The 20,645-nt window shown below is 39.1% G+C and overlaps 1 protein-coding gene and 1 long non-coding RNA gene across 6 annotated transcripts in view; both read right to left on the bottom strand.

Annotated features, from left to right (window-relative positions):
• tcf12 (transcription factor 12) overlaps positions 1-8,523 on the bottom strand; it is an 86,823-nt gene extending 78,300 nt beyond the window's left edge. For 3 of the 5 annotated variants that reach the window (XM_082511727.1, XM_082511729.1, XM_082511728.1), the window contains exons 1-3: positions 8,334-8,523; positions 7,456-7,544; positions 7,157-7,229 (exon numbers count right to left, since the gene is read on the bottom strand). In XM_082511727.1, coding sequence (XP_082367853.1) covers positions 7,157-7,229; positions 7,456-7,527 — 145 coding nt within the window. In that variant the 5' untranslated portion in view covers positions 7,528-7,544; positions 8,334-8,523. The remainder of the gene's footprint in view (positions 1-7,156; positions 7,230-7,455; positions 7,545-8,333) is intronic. The other 2 variants (XM_082511730.1, XM_082511731.1) reach the window with 1 other exon arrangement.
• Positions 8,524-17,442: 8,919 nt separating this feature from the next.
• Positions 17,443-18,568, bottom strand: LOC309701402. The gene is made up of 3 exons (XR_014274972.1): positions 18,535-18,568; positions 18,377-18,447; positions 17,443-17,513 (listed from the first exon to the last, which is right to left on the bottom strand). It is a non-coding gene; the product is annotated as an uncharacterized lncRNA (long non-coding RNA).
• Positions 18,569-20,645: the final 2,077 nt, after the last annotated feature.

The raw sequence follows: 20,645 nt of genomic DNA, 5'->3' as shown, positions 1-20,645 counted from the left end.
GCAGTGCAATCAATCAATCTCGTACCGTGTCTCCTGTACAGTACAGAATGCATTCAGCTTGTCAAATTTACATAAATCTTCGATCGCTAGCAGTGTGACTCTGAAGTGCTGTACTGTATGTTTGTAAGTTTTCTACCCAACAAACGCACCAATGCTGACAAAACTTTTATACACCATCAAAGGCATAACACATGGGGCCCATAATACATAAATTGCTCCTATGGGTGAAAAGTGTGAAAATTTTCATGCCTGTCTGAGAAAAGTGTATAAAATGTGTAGCCTTAAAAAAACCTATAATAGCCTTAAGCCTTAAAATCTATAATAACTGTCAAAAAATTAAGTTGGCTACTTTACGGATTTCACATATCGCAGGTTATTTTTAGAACGTATACATATATATATATATATATATATATATATATATATATATATATATATATATATATATATATATATATATATATATATATATATATATATATGTATACGTATGTATGTATGTGTGTGTGTGTGTGTGTGTGTGTTACCAGTCATTTGGGAAACCTCAAGAGCTGTAGAGTAAGTTTGAAACAGTTATGCATGTACTTTCTCATACATTCTCATATTGGGTTCTCAGTTTTGGACCCTTGGGCTATATCTATTTCCATGTGTGCATCATGGCGTTACATGAGCGTTGGCAGAGGAACAGAAAAAAAAATCTAAATCAAGATGGAAAAAGGCTGCAGTAAAACTGATGGCCAACTAATAATGAGTTGCAGCTACTATATGGAAGTACACAACTGTACTAAACTGCAGGATTACAATTTGCAAAAGAACATGAAAAGAAGCTTGATGAATACTGGGTGTATAATCTTTGTCTATATGAGGCCGAGATAAATCTGTTTGACTCAGATGAGGTGTGTGGCATGAAAGTGGGCCGGACGACCACAGTAAATGAGATGCAAACAGTAACACACAAAAAGGACTGTGATGACCTGTGGCTTGTGTTTGTGTATTTGTCGAGTTATATTTTATTTCTTTGTACAGTTTTGCTTCTTATTTGGGGGGGGGGGTAAGTACATTGAACTTGTGTGTAATAAAATCTTCTATATAACAAAACACTAGCTAGAAACATTATTTCCTGTCTCCAGACACAAGGTACTAGAGACTAGACGAATCTCCCATAAGTGCCAGGTACACTCAAAAAACCAGAGCAACGCAAACATATCTTGAGCATTTCTTCAGATATTGGTGCAACACTATTATCCCACTATCCCAGTAATAAAAAGGTTGACTAACGCTCATTACGCTTCTACCATGGGGCCTTTAATGCAGTAAATGAGGGCTGTGGATCATTTGATAATCAGATCTATTTTCCAAAGGGATGTATTCACTTCTGGCAAATAGTGCAGCGTGATATAGTTTCCATGTCTGTTAGAGTAATGCTAGGGTTCACACAGGTCCGAGTGACGTAAATTTCTACATCGCAAAGATGATGAATGTGAGGCTCTGTGCAGACGTCCACATGCCTGCCAATTTTTTTGTGACCACACAGACTTGTCCATGAAGACACTACCCCACAATACACAAGTACACATGGGGCCCCTCAGGGAGAAGGTTTTTGGGCTTGATGTCTAATTGATGGTTTCTTGTATAAATGATCTTAGAGCAGCCCAGTCAAAACTATGACTGTGCCAAATGTTTTCACGCAAATCACAATAATGTGAAATAGCAACTGAAATCAGACAAATCCAACTGATTCCAACAGGGATACACAGGGTTAACATCAACCCTCCATTACTCCATATAAGCTACACTTACACCACACCTTTTTATTTACCACAATCTTTTGCACTAGCTACAAACACTGGCTACAAAACAAACATGTCCATGATTACAGCTAGAAACAGTGAATTTCAAACACGCTGTTTCCTGACATAATCGACAATCTCAAACACTATATTTCAACAAATTTAAATTAAGACCTGTTAGCCCAAAATTAGGGATGCATCTAATCGGGACAGAAATGTTGATAATATGAGGTGTGATCAAGAGGCATGAAGCACAGTTCAGGCTGTTTGCTCTGAATGTTCTCCCTCAGAAACTTCAGACTGACCCCAGAGGAAAAGAAATTCTTATGCACGACCGTCTGACTATCAAGAAAAACAAACGGCACACTCGTGGATGTGCTCCTGACCTCACTTGCCACTTTTGTTCATTGACACTGACAATTCTTTAACTGAAACATGCTCATTTGTAGATGGACACAGTTTGAAAGAGAAGTTTAGGATTGCTCTCTGCACAAGTTCAAGGGTGTGTGCAGAAATCACAGAGCACACAGTGCAAGTGGTCATAGCGGGACATGCAGGAAGGAAAAATAAAAGTGGGGCTGAAAATGGTCAAGAGATGCACGTGAAGATAATCTTAAAGGGAGAGATCGGGTAAACTCAAATCAGATACGGTTTTTGATTTTCATGATCTGGTTTCCAGAACATTTTGATTACACCTCATAACATTCAGCCTTTACTCCTCCCTTTCTCGCAGGGAAAGATTACTTTTCTCTAGAACTTCTGCTCTACATCACACTGCCCTGATTCATTTGGCCAGAAAAATATTAACCACTGCAAATGTCTTATTTGGCATCTATATTAGATATGAGAGGAGCTGGAGCCTATTCATAAGGTGCAAGTCTGTCTATCACAGGGCCAACACAAAAAGACAGACAACCAAGTTATGGTTTCTCCAATTCTGCTATCAGAGATCAGCCAAACAAATATATTAAGGACTTCAAGCATCCACCGATCTAAGATAACCTGAGCCACACTCCAGCGAGTCCACATTCACAGAGCCACATCACCAGCCTTACCTTTATATTGAGAAACCTAATGATAGTAGGGACCTGATTTGTTTTGCATAATTCCTTTTAAGAAGTTTATCTGTCCCCTGGATTTTTATTTCTTTTTCAGGCGAATCTGAGATGCGGTCAGGTGTAACGGAGGTGAAGAACTGACATGGAATTACCCTCATTACAAACTAATATTTTATTTTTAGAAACAAACACGGTTATTTAACAGCAAATAAAAGATGTAGTGTTACCATAAAACAATAATTAGAGTTATTATAGTTCCAATTTAAAACTATGTGTGGAAAAACTGTTTAATTATCACACTCATATTCACACAAACAGCCAATTCAGAATCACCACTTCACCCAACACACATGTCTTTGGGCTGCGGGAGAAAGCCAGGGTACATGAAATGAACTCACACAGGGAGACTTGAGCCAGCCAGTGTATTCAAACCTAGGAGCCTTCCTGCGAGGTGACACCCTGCAGGGTATCGTTCCTTCATACACGGTTGAACAATTTTAACTGGCATATGCTTACATCCTTCATGTATCTTCTCTGTAATGCATTTCTAAATCATTGAAAACCATCTTGACTTTACAGGCAAGAGTATTTATTTTTGTTAGGTGACATCAATCTGATAATTAATAACCAAATCTGATGCTTTGCACACAAAACTGACCTCAAAGTGAGGCAGCAGCAGTGACGCTCTCTTTGTAGCTACGACCGGCAATGAGACATTTCATTTTGGGATCCATCTGACTGACAAACCAACCTACAACAGCTGCTGGTCACAGTCAACAAATGTACCACTACATACCCACTAAATGAAAATTACCCATTTCACAGCAGCCCCACTCCACTGAAGAGTCAATGGCCTCATCAGATTTGCATCATCAACACAGCTGGAGGAGAGAAATGATGAATCTCCGTTAGAGCCACTTTGGCTATTTTTTCCAATCCATCTTTCTCTGACACACTTTTGAAGGGTCCTGCATGTCCCACTCTGCCTCAATTATCTGGCTATGCCCAGCTGAGATGCAATAATCCAAACCCTCATTCCCTGCAATTTCCACACTCATGACTGCACACTCACTTGCCTTAAGTTCACAATCACTTATGTAGGTGCTTCTTCCCCTACCTTGAGGATCAGAGAGACATGAGCTCTGGCTGTAGGCTAAAGGGAAGAGGGATTTACCCGCTATAGGTGTCAGTGCTGGAATATTTAAATTAGAACGTATACATGCATACATATGCAAACTAAATTTAGCCTCCTGAAATTACAATCCACTGCAGAGTCAAAGTTGTGCGGATGCTTGTTTGTTGGAAAAAAGTGGTATAGCTCATACGAGCAGTTTTTGCTACAAAAACACAAAATACTAAAGCAGACAATAAATTCCCTCTCGCTATTTAGATGTAAGACACTTTTAGTGGCTCATCTTCTCCATGATACTGCAGCGTGATATAGTTTCAGTAGTGAATTTTGCTGAAGTTCCACAGGAAATATTTAAGATGTGACTTAACAAAATACCAAACATTCAGAAATTTGAAACTAAAAAACAGAAAAGCTAAAAAGCTATGGAAATCTTTCCAGAGTGTGTCTCTTACAGCAAAATATATCCTGTGACACGAAACCATAAATGGATGTAGAAATATCATGCAACTCAAAAACACTTGAGTGTAATCTCTCTGTCCTACATCTAATTATTTATCAATCAAGTTATATATCTATATAGATATATAATTTTTTAAAAACACAGTGGATCATTCAATCTCAATTCATCCAATTAAAAAAAACCACCATGACATATTTTGAGTATAATATTAACAGAAAGGTGCTCTTTGTAAAATAGTTAATTTAGATTTAGTATATGGTGTCATACCTCAGAAATATCACAGTGAAGAAATATCAGTCCCCTACCTGCAAAGTTATGGTTTCTCCAATTCTGCTATCAGAGATCAGCCAAACAAATATATTAAGGACTTCAATCCACCGATCTAAGATAACCTGAGCCACACTCCAGCGAGTCCACATTCACAGAGCCACATCACCAGCCCTACCTTTATATTGAGAAACCTAATGATTGTAGGGACCTGATTTGTTTTGCATAATTCCTTTTAAGAAGTTTATCTGTCCCCTGGATTTTTATTTCTTTTTCAGGCGAATCTGAGATGCGGTCAGGTGTAACGGAGGTGAAGAACTGACATGGAATTACCCCCATTACAAACTAATATTTTATTTTTAGAAACAAACACGGTTATTTAACAGCAAACAAAGATGTATTGCAAATTAAAGAACAAAAACATCTGAAGTGTTACCATAAAACAATAATTAGTTATTATAGCTCCAATTTAAAACTATGTGTGGAAAAACTATTTAATTATCTAACACAAACAGTCAAACCTAGACTGTAGGGGGAATAAAAGAACTGAAACAAAGCTGCCTATTTATAAATCTGTACTTAGATAGAAATAAGCAAAAGGAGACATTAATACCTAATCTGAGCTCTTTAAATCTGCTCTAAACATAGTTCATGTCATAATAATAAAAATATCTGCAGATAGTATGTTTCTCACAAAATATTACATTTACAAATTGCAAATAAAATCTACAAAACATCTTGTAATTACACAGTCACGCCCACATAATTTTTATCATTTTTGTTTTTAACCAACAGCCCAGGTGTAGCCTTAGTTCAGTTTTGAAGAAAAAACTTGGTTACCAGAAGACACACACCGGTGCCAATGAGCTTTGAGCTGTAACTTACAATTCTCCACAGAAAAAGCACCAGGCTGGCCACAGTGTATTTAAGAGCACCTTCCTACAATAAACCACAACAGCACATAGTTATGCCTTACAGTGCACTGCATGGACAATACCAATGTTTAGTCATCCTAGTAAAAATGCTTGTTTTGCAGATAAATCAACATTAAAGAAACCTGTTTCATTTTTTGTCATCAGCTTGCTGCAGCAATGACAAAACAACCCGGCTGCTGAAAACATCCACAATTGGAGAAACATTCACTGAGGTTTCCACCTGTGTAATCTGACACAATCAAGTGAAAAAGCTCTGCAATACATTTCCTATCTGGCACTCCTGTAACTTGTTTCAAATCGGCTCTGACTTCTCAGGGAGCAGATAGTAGTGGTGGCGGCATGCTCAGATTTATTATTTTTTATAAAGGTATACCTAAAACACTGTCACATGAAAACCTTCAAAAATATTGACAACGCTGTTGTCAATGTGAAACTTTGTGTTATTATTACATTACATGAACATATGCGTGGGAAGCTTACCAGAAAGGTGCGACTATTTGAAAATTCTCAGAGCAATTTCACTAGAATTTCTTGCCATTTGTTTTACTGAAGAGACCACACATACACACACACACACACACACACACACACACACACACACACACAGCATCATCGTTACTTGAATGATTAGGTATTATAAAAGTCAGCCCCGCAGTTCATGTGTGACAGCTCTGTTCTTGTTTCTTTGTCATTTCTCCTCAGTGTGTGTCTTTCGTTTCGCAGATAACCGATGACAACGAGGCTTTGTGGATGCACACAAGACATGCTTTCACAATACATAAAGCTCGATTGTTGACTTTCTCTAGTGGCACATCAGACAATAGATGTGCTTCGGATTCATGTCCTGTAGCGTTTATAGATATAGGAAGCGATCCAGAAGCAGAAAAGCTTAACGCTAGTTATTACGACCAAACCACCTACTAACCCTAACCCAAAGAGACCAGAAATTCATGGAAAACACACTTAAATGTATGCGTATATTTGAGGGGCATCATCAATATGCTCCTGTAATCTTGCTCAATAAGAAAATGTCACACAATCCCACTAGGGATATTAACAGCATTTTCCTGAAGGAAACCTTACAGCGAATCCTTAACCACAAGCTGACAAAAGAACTGCCTAATTAAAGCATCTGACAATGCGATGAAAAAATGAATAACACTCACATTAGATCAATAAAACATTTACACCCGTCTGTGTCCTAAACCAAGCTTTGTTCTACATCTTTACTACAGCACTGCACTACAATTCCAGGTGGAGGGCTCATGTTTCAAGCACCAGATGTGAAAAGCACACACACACAGAGGAGAGAGAAGAATCACATGCAATGCTGAAAACTAAGACAGTTTTCTTCCAGTCTCCATTTATATAAATAAGTCCAAACAGAACTCAAACAAATCAGAATCAGGTAAACAACCGACCTTCAAGTGCAGAATTATGAGTCATGCGAGCAGGGATAAAGAGAGACTACGTATCAGAGGGTTTACAGAGAGGTCTTTGGGACCAGGTCCTACCTGATGCACTGAACTGACTGCTTCCAAGTGTGGTAGGCCTATTTTTCCCTCCGCTTACAGGTGGAGAGAACATCTGAAAGGAGAAACACAGAAATGCATACCTACAATTAGAGCAAGTCAGATGTGCAAAAGCAACCATTCACATAATCCAGTGCCATGACACTAAATCAAGGTTAGCCTGTGAAATCATACTACTCGACATACTAACAGGAATTGATCAATTAGTCATTATTAAGCCTGTTTAATCATCACATGTCTTGGAGCTGCATGGCAAAGCGTTTAAAAAAAACCCAACCTACCGCACTAAAGTCCAGCAGGTCACTTAGTTCCTTGTCAGTTCCGAGAGCGGCAATCCGCTGCTGGGGGTTCATCCTGGCGATCTAGAAAGCTGGAGAAGACAAAGTCCATCAGATTACATCTTTGCTGGTTTATTGAGCAGAGGGGACTAGTACCACATGAAATGACTGCCGCGGGAGGTATTTGTTATGGATGAAGAATAAAGACCATCACTGTGAAGTAAAGTTGACTATGGCTTTAACCTTCATGTGGCAAACACGGACAGAACGGGCGTATAATCACTGATGAAAGTGTGCAGAAATGTTTCTCTTTACTTGTTTTCTCTCACTGCGCTGATTAAGAGAGATGAGACCGTTAGTAGGAGCGCTCTGAATGGATGGCTCTGCTTGTTAAAGCCAGGACCTGCAGCATCGCGTTAGAGCGCCGTCAACGTGCCTCTGTTATCACTCCGAGACGTTTAAACGACCCTCTGCCCGGGCTGTCACTAACCGTGTTAATGTCAGTGGTCTGTGCGGCTTATTTTCCACGTATAACGATGGTTATCGCCTACTGTTCGCGGAGGCACCTAACGTCGCTTAGCTAAGCGGCTAACACTAGCTGCAGTCCCTAGTTCATATGGGTTGAAAATAGCTAGCGAGCTGCAGGCAGCTGCAGCGTTTTTAGTCCGTGTAGACAGCAGTACGGAGAAGACAATGCCCTCCGATAGACCGAAACGTAAATTACAGACCACTTCAAGACAGGCAACACAGATAAACAAATACTGTAAATGATAATCTCAATTTCCAGCTCCGGAATACAAAACGCAGTGATGGTCTTTCTCAACTCCCAACTTCTTTCACGGGTCCGAAAGCTTTTTGGCAAACTCCTTCTGATATTTTACCTGTTTTCCGATTAAAATCCCGACTAGGGTGATCTGGTGAAGAGTCGTTTTCTGAAAAGACGCCTCAGAACAGCGAAATGTGGGTTTAAACAGCAATTACTGGGGGAATATCCTCTATATATATCAGTTACGAGTTTCCCTTAGGCAGACATTTTTGCTTTGCAAAAGCCTCAGCACCACGATGACATTGGTTACTGTATCCCTCCGCCGAGCTCAGTGACATGATGGTCCCACACAGGGGGAGATGCTGCGGGAGTCAGCGCGAGCTGCTGTCCTGGGTCGCGCTGATGCACGACAGGTTTATCTGTGCGTTATTATCACTGACTGCTAATGCGAGTTTTAGCAGACTGTGGAGTAACACTGTTCCTCAAAATTCAGAAATAAGGGCAATGAAATGATGGGAGTCTGATTTCCCAGTTTAAATAGGTTTTTATTAAAGATTAGCCATAATTGCCATATACTCCCTCGTTATGTTGTATCCAGTTTAATCACTGTCTGTTGTCTCTGCTTGTTTGAAAATTTACCTTTAAGGATGGATGGCTTACCTACTGCAAATCAACTGTACCTACTGGGTACAAATAACCTGAACCTGAACCTTTTATCTTTATCTTTCCTGCATAAACGTAGTACATACTAGAGCATCCCACACTTCCAGATTTAAAAAAAAAAACCTTCATGTTCACTGCATGTAAGATATGGTCATTTTATTTGTTATAAATTTGTAAGACAGTCTAAACCAGTGATTAAAGTAAATCAGCAGCAGAGTGGATCCTGTATTATCTGCGTTGTGTGGTAAATGATACCTTTATTTAAAATCTGTTTACCCCAATCTTTAGTTTCTAAGTAAAGTATGCCCCTGTTTTAAAGTCACTTTATTCAAAGAGCAGGACTGCAGAGGTTTCACCTCAAAATTTCTGCTTTAATCAAGTTCTCATTTTTATAGATGTTTTCGGGGACTTCACTCCTTTATTTCTCAGTTAAGAGGCAGATTTATGTTTTGTTAATGCAATTAGATAAAGGTATCTGCATTTCGTGAATTACTCTTGGGTCTGCTTTTCTTTCACAGATTTAATAAGCGGATCAAAAGGTGTGTGTGTGTGTGTGTGTGTGTGTGTGTGTGTGTGTGTGTGTGTGTGTGTGTGTGTGTGTGTGTGTGTGTGTGTGTCTGATTCAGTTCTTTCCAAGAGAGAGAGTAGATGTTGACTTTTGTTTGATTTCTGAAAACTGTTACAATTGTTGTTTAAAATGTTCTTTATGTAACCTAATTATGCCAAAGCAGAACATTTTCATAAAAGTATTACTCCTTAAAATTTGTGTGTATTCTATATGTCTGAAATGATTAAAAAAAATATTTCACTGGAATAACTTTTAGTAGAAGTTTGGAAAACATACATTACTTTTAAAACAAATGTGGCTGCTACATTAAAGGAAATAATTCCACGCTAATGACACATAACCAATAACAGTAATATTAGCCGTGTTCCTGTGAATTCTTTTCCAATGATCATCATGATGTAAAAATCTAGCAGACCTGTTCTGAACAACAGTCTGGGACTTTGTGACAGTTCCTTAGACCTTTCCTTTTAATGGACAGCAGGGAGCGACTCCTGTTGTTGCAACATGACTTCAGTTTGTGTAGAAGTCAGGGCTAAAACGGCCCCAGAGTTTCTTGCTCTATGACCTCTGAAAGCCTTTTCCTAATGAGTTTACGGGCTTAGTCACAGTTTCAGATCACAGTGAACAAAACATGAAGTCAGTTTTGTAAATGGTGGTCATTCTAACAATTAGAAAGGAGAATTATCCAGGGTATGTAGGGTATACTCAACACAAGTCTTCGTGGTTGGACTTTACCAACCATCTTGGTGGCTATGTCCACATATGAGGTGGGCCGGCATTGTTCATCTTCATGCTTGGGCTTGCTGATTACTTCTCCAATCACTTGATGGTAGCACACTCCAATCAGGGCTGTTTGTGTTTTCATGTTGAATTTGCAGCAAATTTTCACAAATGAATGATCATATATATTATTTAGAACAAGAAAGAGCAGCAACCCTCAAAATAAAAAACAAAGTGAAACAAAACTGGGGCAGGCTACAAGAGAAAACAAGTACAAAACACAGATCTGGTAACTTCTAGATGTTTCCAGTTGGATAGGCAATTGAGCTTAAACTCTGAGATAATTTTGTAAGTGGGACCTGATGGGCACCGATTCTCCGTCACACTTGGGAAAGCGGTGGGTCTTTAACTGATTGACTCAGGCCACTGAATCCTACACACTGGTCCTTTAACACAAAATTAGCACCTCTTTAACCTGAACTCAAAGAGCAGATGCTTAAATCAAGAGTTAGCATTGTTTCTGTTTGACAGGTTGAGTTTGAGTGAGAAGGCAGTTAGGTGTGGGTGTTCACGGTTGATTGAAACTGTTATGACTGAAAAGGGAACAAGTTTGCAACAGAATTTTCATAGAGTGCAAAGCCGTGCAAGGGTGAGATCCCACACTCGCCCCTGCGTGTGGTGTACCTAAATCTGTCTCATTCAGCCAGAATCAAAGCTCTACAAGAGACATGCTCCTAGTTGCCTAAACAAGAACAAAATCTCCCAACTCAACATTAGTTTTTAAAGTTTAAGCACTTCATCTCGCAAACCGTAAACTTAAAAGCAGTATGTAAACAGCTACAAATCACCAACGGAACGAGGTGTCATAAAAGCCATGTGTGAACCTCATGAGGAGCAAAGAGGGGTGTGCATCACCAGGGCTTTCCCCTCCCATCTTATCCAGATGTTTTATTGAATGGGGCCTGTTCCACCTAAACTTCAGCTTCAGTAAACTTTGTCCTAGAACCACCCACACACTTCTGGCACTGTTCTCACTGATTCATGTAAAAAACTAAATAGACATGAGAGGCTGGGAAAGGAGGCCCACCAGGATATGGGAGGACAAATGTTTATTCCTTTGTTGCTGTGATTGTGCAGACTCCCTTTGGCTACATTCCGCACTGATATCTTGTGTTGCAAATTAAAATTAATATCTAGTCTTTATATCAGTGTTTATAATTTAAGTTTTAAGACTGTTTATTTGTTCTAGGGAAATAAAAACAGAGATACAAACTTCTCTTTAGACAGTAATCTGGCTGCTTCTTTTCTTTGAGAGATGTGAGTGGTCGTGTGCGGCATGACTTGCTGTGACACATAAAAGCTCAGTGTTGGTGCTGTGGGTTTCTAATTTCTACTCATTCTTATAAGAGGTTTTAAATGTGTGGGAAGGAGAGAAGCAGTCGACCTCCAAAGCAAGCTCATTTAAAAGCCACACACATAGCTGGACATATTGTGTTTTTTCTATATAGCACACGTGATGCACCGTAGCGCATACAATGTAAATATGTAAGTTTTAGTGCATCATCTGAGCAGTACTGCTTTAGATTAGGACATAACATTGCAGCTGCAATAGCATGCACAAGTTTTTTTTAGATTGTAGAGCGTAGAGAGCTACCATCAGGGAAAAGAAGAGCAATGGAACAGATGTCATGGCTCCTGTAGAGCCCTGATCCCAACATCATAAAGTTAAGCTAAGATTAAGATGCTGACAGCCAGTTTCCCAGATATAGATTAAGTCTAGTCCTAAACTCAAAGAAAATGTCAATGAAGTTTTGGAAAGAATGTGTGCAGGTGCAGGCTCGAGGTCTTCATTTTTTCTGTCAAATCAGCCTCATTTTAGTCGTGGTGCCTAAAACATTTGCGCTGAACTGTTTAAGGGTGCATCCCAGCAAACAAAAACATCTCAATACTGCTGCATGTGAACACTGGTGAAGGCTGCACATTTATTCTGAAGTCACATCTGGCACCAGCTTAGACAGGGTGACTTATGGGGTGCAGTGTAATGTTAAATATTAGAGGCTTCACATTCTTCATCACTCGCTGACAAGTGGCCGACAACAAGCTGACCCCCGTGTTCACTGGATCGCTTTGATAAAGAGAAAGACCCGTATTTTTGCTCATTTCTAATCAGCACTAAACCTGTACCGTGGATTCCCTCGTCTCTCACTCTGAGACAGATTTTGACAAACCGCAATATGAATGTAAAGCCTGCGACACAACGATCTTAAAATGATAAAACACAGTCACTGATGTGACAGCAGGGCAGTTATTATTCTTATTAAACACACGTATTACAAGCTAATTAACAAAAATATGTCAAGTCATTACATGTTTAGACCAAGTGAACCATTTGTTACATCTGGCACAGGCTGCTGATCATTACACGGGTACAGGGCTGAGTTTTTTTATGAAGCCCCCCTGAATTAATTTGAGAACATCCACACTGTGTCAGTCACCTGCTTCACTGCCAATCATTTTCTACTCAGTTACCCCATTAAAGTAAGTAGATTTATTGATAAGCAATTGGACATAAAGGATCCAAGCAAACAGAGCACAATGAACTCAGAAGATTGTAGACGAGAGATGATTTCCACATTGTGTAACTGAACATAGTGCCTCATATGATTTATTACCACCTGAAACACCGCTGAACCTACTTAATGATGGAAACTGCAGGGCTAAATTATCAACTTGTTGAAAAAAAAATACTTTATTTGAATATAAATGTATATTGAAGTAAAACCAAAATGTCTAGAAAACATGAGTTAAAAACATGAGTTAAAAACATGTTTTCTCATTGAGGATCCACTGAGAGCGCTCCTACCTTACATTATTAATTGCAGGCTGCCACCTGTTGGACAAACACAGATCACCCTGAACTTCCGATACAATTGTATTTATAAAGCACATTTAAAACAACATTTACCAAAGTGCTGTACTTTAACACAGACACCACAGACGCATGCACAGATACAATAACAATCAAAAAATAAAATGTCTGAAATGCTGTCATTTTGTTAAAATGTAAAGTGTTACATTTTAACCGGGCAAGTAAAATGTACTTGATTGGTGCACATTCGGTTTATACCAAGGATATTTTTCTTAATGATTAACTATTTACATAAATAAACAAATTATTATTCTTTGTTTATTGAAGGCAAAGAATCACAGTTTTGAGAGCAGCCACACAATAATAAACATAGCTAAAAGCCTAAATATCTACAACTCTCGCTCAGGGTTCAAGCCAAGCAATGAAACTGAGGCGTACTTTACAAATCTGCAAGAAGGGGGAAGTGGAACTCAATCCACAGTTTACAGGGCTCGTCCTGAGAAAGTTCAGTCCCTTCGATTCTTCAGTCTAGTCTTCAGGACAGAGGGGAGTTACTGGTTAGCAGATGTCAGTGACCTCTAATGAACATAGTCAAAGGAGCTTGCAAGGAAAGCGTCTGGACTTCTTTAAGTTGCTTGAAGAAGTTTCACCTCTCATCTGAGAAGCTTCTTCAGTTCTAAGGTCAAATGGTGGAGAGTCCCAGATATAAACCCAGTTTCACACCTTGGCTCAGGCGATTAGAGGATCATCAGGGGGTCCTTTTGTCCCTCTGTGGGGGGTCACTCCCACTAGGTTTATATCTGGGACTCTCCACCATTTGACCTTAGAACTGAAGAAGCTTCTCGGATGAGAGGTGAAACGTCTTCAAGCAACTTAAAGAAGTCCAGACGCTTTCCTTGCAAGCTCCTTTGACTACGATGACCTGGATGACTGAGAACCTTCACAGACATCTAATGAACATAAGGTGTTGAGAGGTCAGAAGGCTTTAAAAACATGCAATAAAATCCTGAAGGCAAGAGTGAAGGCAGGCCAGGAAAGGGGCGATACGCTCCAAGTTACAGGTTCTAGTAAGCAGGCAAGCAGCAGCATTTTGACCCAATTCGAGGAGTGAAAGTTAGCATAACTCACACAAACATAAAGGGCATTACAGTAGTCAAGGGGAATTGCAATAAAACCATGTATAACATTCTCAAAATTACAATAAGAGTAGAAGGACTTGACCTTAGAAAGATGCCTCATTTGCTAAAAACCTTAATACAGGATTAATCTGTTTATTTTCACACCGAGGTTATTTTTGAGCACTACTAGGTCATGACCTCAGTCCTGCTTTTCATTAAAGCTTAAAATAATTTAAGGGCATCCAGGCTATGATGTCACCGCCTATAACCTAAGTACCTCACCCAACAGGAGAAAGGTTCACAAGATAAGGTGATAAAATATTGTTTTGTTTTTAATTTCAAATATGTCGCAACCATTTAAAGCAAACATCAAATAAGTTAAAAGAATTTACCATTATCGTTATAGAGATATTTCAGGCATTGTGAGCAAACGTGCTCATATGGCATTTTTGTGCCATCTTAAACACATAGTGCATGTACACGAGGGTACGATATATCACAGGGCTCTTGCTAGTGTTAGGTCAGTGTAACAATAAAACTCAAAGGAAGGTTTCAGTTCAGTTCTTTTTTTATTTCAAACATATACATTCACCAACGTTTCATAAAATCATTCCATACAGTTGTTTGAAAAGGAGTAGGCAGAAGTATATACTTATTTAGCCCTACCCCCTCAGGTTTACATCCTCATCATCTAAATTTGAACAACAAAAACGTATACAATGCCTTCAACTTAGAACATAACATCTCAAAACAATATTTTCACATCCCTCCAATTCCTTCCTACATGATCTAACCTAGCTGAGGCAAATGCATGCCTGTTTATCTGAACACATCGTAGAAGCATGTTAGAGGCTGATGTCACTGTTTTGCTATGTGCTACTGCCAGAAAAACCCCACCCCTGTTCTCTGCTGTCCCCATTTTGTTGGTTTTGAAAACACGAGGGCACACATGAGAAGACAAAGTAACCTTCTAGCTTTACTGAGGCCAGAAGACAGTCACTGAACAAGCTTGTGTCAAGCTAATTGGCAGGATCAGAGGAAAGGATTTGTTATCATCGAGGGTATCTGATCAGAATGAAAGAGAATACAGCTATCAACACTAAAAGGCAAACAAAAACACTATTAGGCTTCAAGTCTTTAACTTCCAACTTAGTTAAGGATAAATAAAGTTATTAGTTAAACCAACTTAATCTGTAGAAGTGGAAAGAGTGGGAAAGAGCCGAGTTCCTAAATAATGGAAATGAATGTGTTTATACAGTATTATTGTCTTTGACTTGAGTGTTGAGTATGAGGGGTTATGGATTTCTGTTTTAGTTTGTTTTTTGTTTTTCACGATTGTTCTTTTCCTTTAGCATTTATTACATCCTCTGCATATCCACTAGTTCATGTTCCTAGGTTATATTGTAGTCGAGTCCATGTGCCTTGGTTATGTAATATTTATTTGTCATCTTTTGCGATCCCTTTCCGTTTCCCCATTCATGTCGCTGTTTCTGTCTGGTCTCTCTGTACAGTCTCCATCTTGATGTTTGGTGTTCTCATGTTTTGATTACTCCCCGTTTTATTTTGATTGCCCCTCGTCTCTTGTGCACTGTGTTAAGTCTTCTTCCTTTGTCTTGTTTTACTCCAATTAGTTTCAGCTGTGTTCCCATCTGTCCAATAATCTGGTTGGTGTGTATGTATTGTCTGAGTGTCCCTCTGACCTTTGTTACTTCTTCCGTCATGCCTTGTGCTCTCTCACCTTGCTTCATGTTTAATGAGGTTGAATCTTTCCGTCTTTATTTGAACCTGCACAGCATTTCTATTCCTTGTCCCCTATCTCAAATATCCCAATATGTGGTCTACAGAGTGGTCAGCGCTGTGAGGTCTACGCAAGTCTTCTACTCTGTACAACAGACCTGAAGAGATGCAGAAAGTGGTTAAAGCTCATTCACGACCTCAAATTTGATGAAAGGTGGTATTTCATAATTTCCCCACTTGAACTATTCCCTTTAAAATTCTCAAGTCTATTTTGATATTGTCTTCCTTATTTGGGAGAGCAAGAACACCCGAACACATCTGTGTCAGAAGGTGGCACGTGCATGTGGGATGCTAAGGTAAATAAATGCATTTGGAGGCTTCAGAAATTGTAAAATAAATAAATAAAAATAGAAGTGTTGTGTGCTATGATTGGTGCAAACCAGTTATCAATACTTCAGACCCTGAAAAAGTCAGTTTTCAAAGAAATTTTTTATGAATATATATGAAGAAGTTAAGGATTGTCACCCGTATTCTACTCATTCACTTTCAGAAAAGTTCATATTAATTTAAGCAACTTTTGAATTTCTACCTTGTCAAGTTTAATAGTGTAAAAGTTCAGAGAGAGCTGAATACCAGCAAGCATTCTCCAAATACCTCCAGTGATTAGTCCTGTTAAACGATCTTGCAGGTTTTGTGAACTGCTGTGGAAGACGTTTAACATGATGACATCATAGCTGACATTATAGCCAAAGAGCCAGATGAGTATTGGAGGGGGATAAAAGAATATTTGTTTTAATAGTTTTTATTGCACCAGTCCTTAAGGCACATCACACTGTAAGGTAAATCCCCAGCAGTTTTTTCACTTCCTACACTATTTGTCATTCAGAAAATAATTGTATTAAACATACCTTTCTAACCTACTGCCCTGAATGAGCCTGATAATTCAGGTTAAGCTTTAAATATACTAAGAGTCATTAAAAGCTTAATAAGTACTCCGGTAACATTTTTCATACACAAAAATAAATATAACAGAACAATTAAGTAATGAAAAAGGGTTTAAAAGCTTTTTTTCACGTGAGTAGTCTTGCAAGACCAAGTTGTCGGGTCTATATGGTGCTATGCTAATCCTAACCTTAATGCCACAGGCAAGCAGGGATCACGTGACTGGCATGCTGACTTACAATGAATGCTGCTGTGTGTGTGTGTGTGATGTGATTGATATCCATGCTTGTAACTGCTACATTTAAACTTAACCTGAATTAGACTTCTTAGACCAGAGTTCTCCTGGGCAGTGGGTCTCAAAAATGAAAAATATTGAAAGAAGGTAGGTCAACAAAAGCTTTTTCAAAGGAATATATCTTGAAAAGTGAAGCTAAAACCTCAGAGAGAGGACTATGTTTTTCCAAACTATGAACCATTCAATTTTGAGGCAAACTGGGGACCCACATTGATTTAGGATGGAGTGACCCACAGGCCCATGAATGCCACCTCTGGGAGACGTTTCCTGGAATCATCCTTCTTACAACTCTTTCCATTCCTTGTTTTTTGGAGGCTGAACATCTGGACCTCCATTTCATGGAGGATAAAACTTCTCTTGAAGTTCAAGAGGTATGCCTGCACCTGAAACAAAGAAAATAACTGTTTTTAATTGCTTTATAAAAACAAAACAAAAACAAAAAACCCAACAACTGTACTTTAAACTCTGACTGCCTCCACTCTAAATTAATGATAATATATACAGATGCAATAGAAATGCTCTAATAATGGTATTAGGCTCAGTCTAACAGTTTAAAGTCAGCTGCCTTAATATCCAGAAATGGAAAAGTTGGGCTACTTTTTCCTTTTCTAAGTAATTTGCTTCTGGAAGGTTAATAGTTCTAGTTCTTGTTTGTCTTTCCTGCCGGGTCATCACCAGTGTAAATTATCTGCCTCCATCTAACCCCTCCTTTGCCTTCTCCTCTGCAACAACAACCCTCTACATGTCCTCCTTCATCCATGAACATTCTCTATGGTCTTCCTCTTTTCCTCCTACCTGGCAGCGCCATCTTCACCGTCCAACATTTTCACCATCCCTCCTCTGCACATGTTTAAACCTCTGTCCCTCTGCTACACTCATTTCTAATGCTGTCCATCTTGGTTACTCACAATAAAACTCTTAAAATCTTTAACTCTGTACGATCCTGTCTGACACTCTTCACCCCCAGAACACCTTTGACGTACTCATCCACCCAGCCTCTACACCAGAGAATGGTTAGTTGTTTGCAGATCCAAATGGAGAATGCAGGAGGGGGAAGGTTAAGAAAGCAACGATAGAAAAAATAAAACATTAAGGCAGAATCATGAAAATAAGCAGAAACTGACACTAAAGCTTAAACTTTTTAAAATGTGGCAAACAAGAAAAAAACAATAACAAGCAAACAGAATATGAAATAATAGCAAGAATTCAAAGTTTATAACAGAAAACCCAAGGACTGTGACTTTACCTTACAGCATGGTAGAACAGTCAAGTCCACATCCCAACACTCTTCACCTTGCTTCCCTTCCGCCTGGTCTCCTGCAGAAACAATATATCTGCCTTCCTCCTGTCCATCATATCAGCTAGCTAATTTTAAACACCCTACTCTCACCTCCGTATACCTACCTTTCCTTCTCTCTTGTTGCCTCTTCCCCATAGCTTATGTGGTTAGAAAAATACATGGAGTACACCAAAGGTGGAGGATTCTTTGTGATGTAGAAGCAAATTTTATTTTGGGTCTGCATTTTCAGAGGCAAGATATGAAGACTCATATGTACGTTTAATATTGGTACTCCTTCACCAAAGGAGTAAAAACGAGAAGGAACAACACAACGCCACCAAAATAAGAGTAAACACCAGCACAGTAGCCCTTCCCACATTCAAGGGTTGCAGAGAAAAAAGTTTTAAGAGCGATGCTGAAGTTGCCTGCTTTCTGCTTGAAAGCTAAGTTAACAAGTCAGTGCAAGTGTTGTAGCAGATATGAAGTTTAATGGGTAATTTCTCAAAAAAAAAAAAAAAAAAAAAAAAAAAAAGTCTTACAGCCATACAACAATGTGGGGGAGAAAGGGACCATCAGGTTATGCCAAAGAAAAACAACAAGAAAACATCGAAGAAGAAAAAAAAGTCTTAGTCCTCAGCTTACAAAATAAGCTCAAACATTACATGGGTGGCAACAACCTTCTTATCTGGTGTGTTTAACAGAAAACAGCCTACATGAGGAAATGTACAGGGTCCCCCAGACTTTAGACAAACAAAAGAAATGCACCAGAGCAGCTCAACACATGTGCCAAGCAACCCTAACCAAGGAGAAAAGAGCCCCCTCTAGCCACAGGTGAGTTTCCTTTTATAAGGGTGTCCTCAATCCCAGTTGGTCCATTCAAAGCCTCCTCCCTCTAATTAGGTGGAGATTCCCAAAATGACACCAGCCTGCAGTCTACCTTGGGAAATGGCTAGCAAAAGGAGAGGGAGAAAACAGGCAGTCTGCAGACACGTAACAGTTTTTTAAACATCTTTCATCCTGTGATGCTAGGATTCTGCGGGAGGGGTAAGAAAATAGAATTCAGTTGTTTGCAATCTCCTTACATTTGGCAGTAAGATTTTCCACAGTGTACCTTTAAAATTTTTGTAAAGTTTGTAATGAAGACCAACATGGATCAGTTATTTATATCATTAACCTTTTCCTTGCCCCTACTAATATACTAATCACAGATGAACACAGACATTTCCCTGCTGCAGTAGTTTTACTTACTACGTACTCTATTCATTATAATCAGAGACACTTTCATTCTCTGGGCTCTGTATTCTGGACAGGTGGGAGATGGATTTAACTGAGCCAGAGCAAATTTAATTGTACGTAGAATTCAGTTTTATTTATACTCTGCCAAATTACAGTATAAGTCATCAGAGGACAGCTTACAGTGCTACAGAGAGAAACTGAAGAAGTCCCTTGAGCTGTGGTGAGGGGAGAGCAAAGACTGAAATGAGGACCTTGATCTGAGAGTAGAATCTGCTGCCATGATGATAAATCTGCATCCCCTGATTTGAAAAGTGACACACAAGAGATTAGCACTGATGATCCCCAGTGGATATTGTCTACATTAAATTAAAATAAATGCTAAAAAATAAGAGGAATATAAATGTAAATGTGAACAGTTGTGTTTTCTGTCATTTCTGTCATTTCTGGATTCTCACAATGGTGGATATGAATATTAAACACGGCTGTAGTTTCAGATAACGAGGTCAGTACATGTATGAGTAATCCTTATGAGCCAAACACTTCAGTCTGTTCCAAACACTCAGATCCTGACGTTTTTTTTGTTCTTGTTGTTGTTGTTGTTTCCCCAAATCTTGGCTCTGTAAAACGTCACAGAAGGCATAACCATAATATGGTCAGGATCACGGAAGCCCCTCCCAGTTGCTGATGAAAGAGGTAGCCAATCAGAAGAAAGTTTCTTTAAGGGAAACGCATTAAAAGGCCTTATTTCCGACAGTACATGAACAGAAGGTCTGCATCTAGACCCAGCGTGAGATAAATAAGTAACAATATAAACTGCGAGTCATGCAAAGTATCCGTATTCAGTACCTAACTGTCTGGACAGCCTCTGCCTGTTGGCTAAGATCTGATCGGCGCAGCTGTTTCAGAATGATGTAACTGGCTATAAATTGGAAAATGCGGTGTTTTATTGATCATTTGCTTTCCCTGCTGCACCTACAAGATCTGTAATATCTCAAAGAGT

This window comes from Aulonocara stuartgranti (genome assembly GCF_965226115.1).
Source record: "Aulonocara stuartgranti genome assembly, chromosome: 1".
NCBI lineage: Eukaryota > Metazoa > Chordata > Actinopteri > Cichliformes > Cichlidae > Aulonocara > Aulonocara stuartgranti.
The sequence above is the reverse complement of the archived record's forward strand: the minus strand, read 5'-3'. Positions and strand labels throughout refer to the sequence as shown.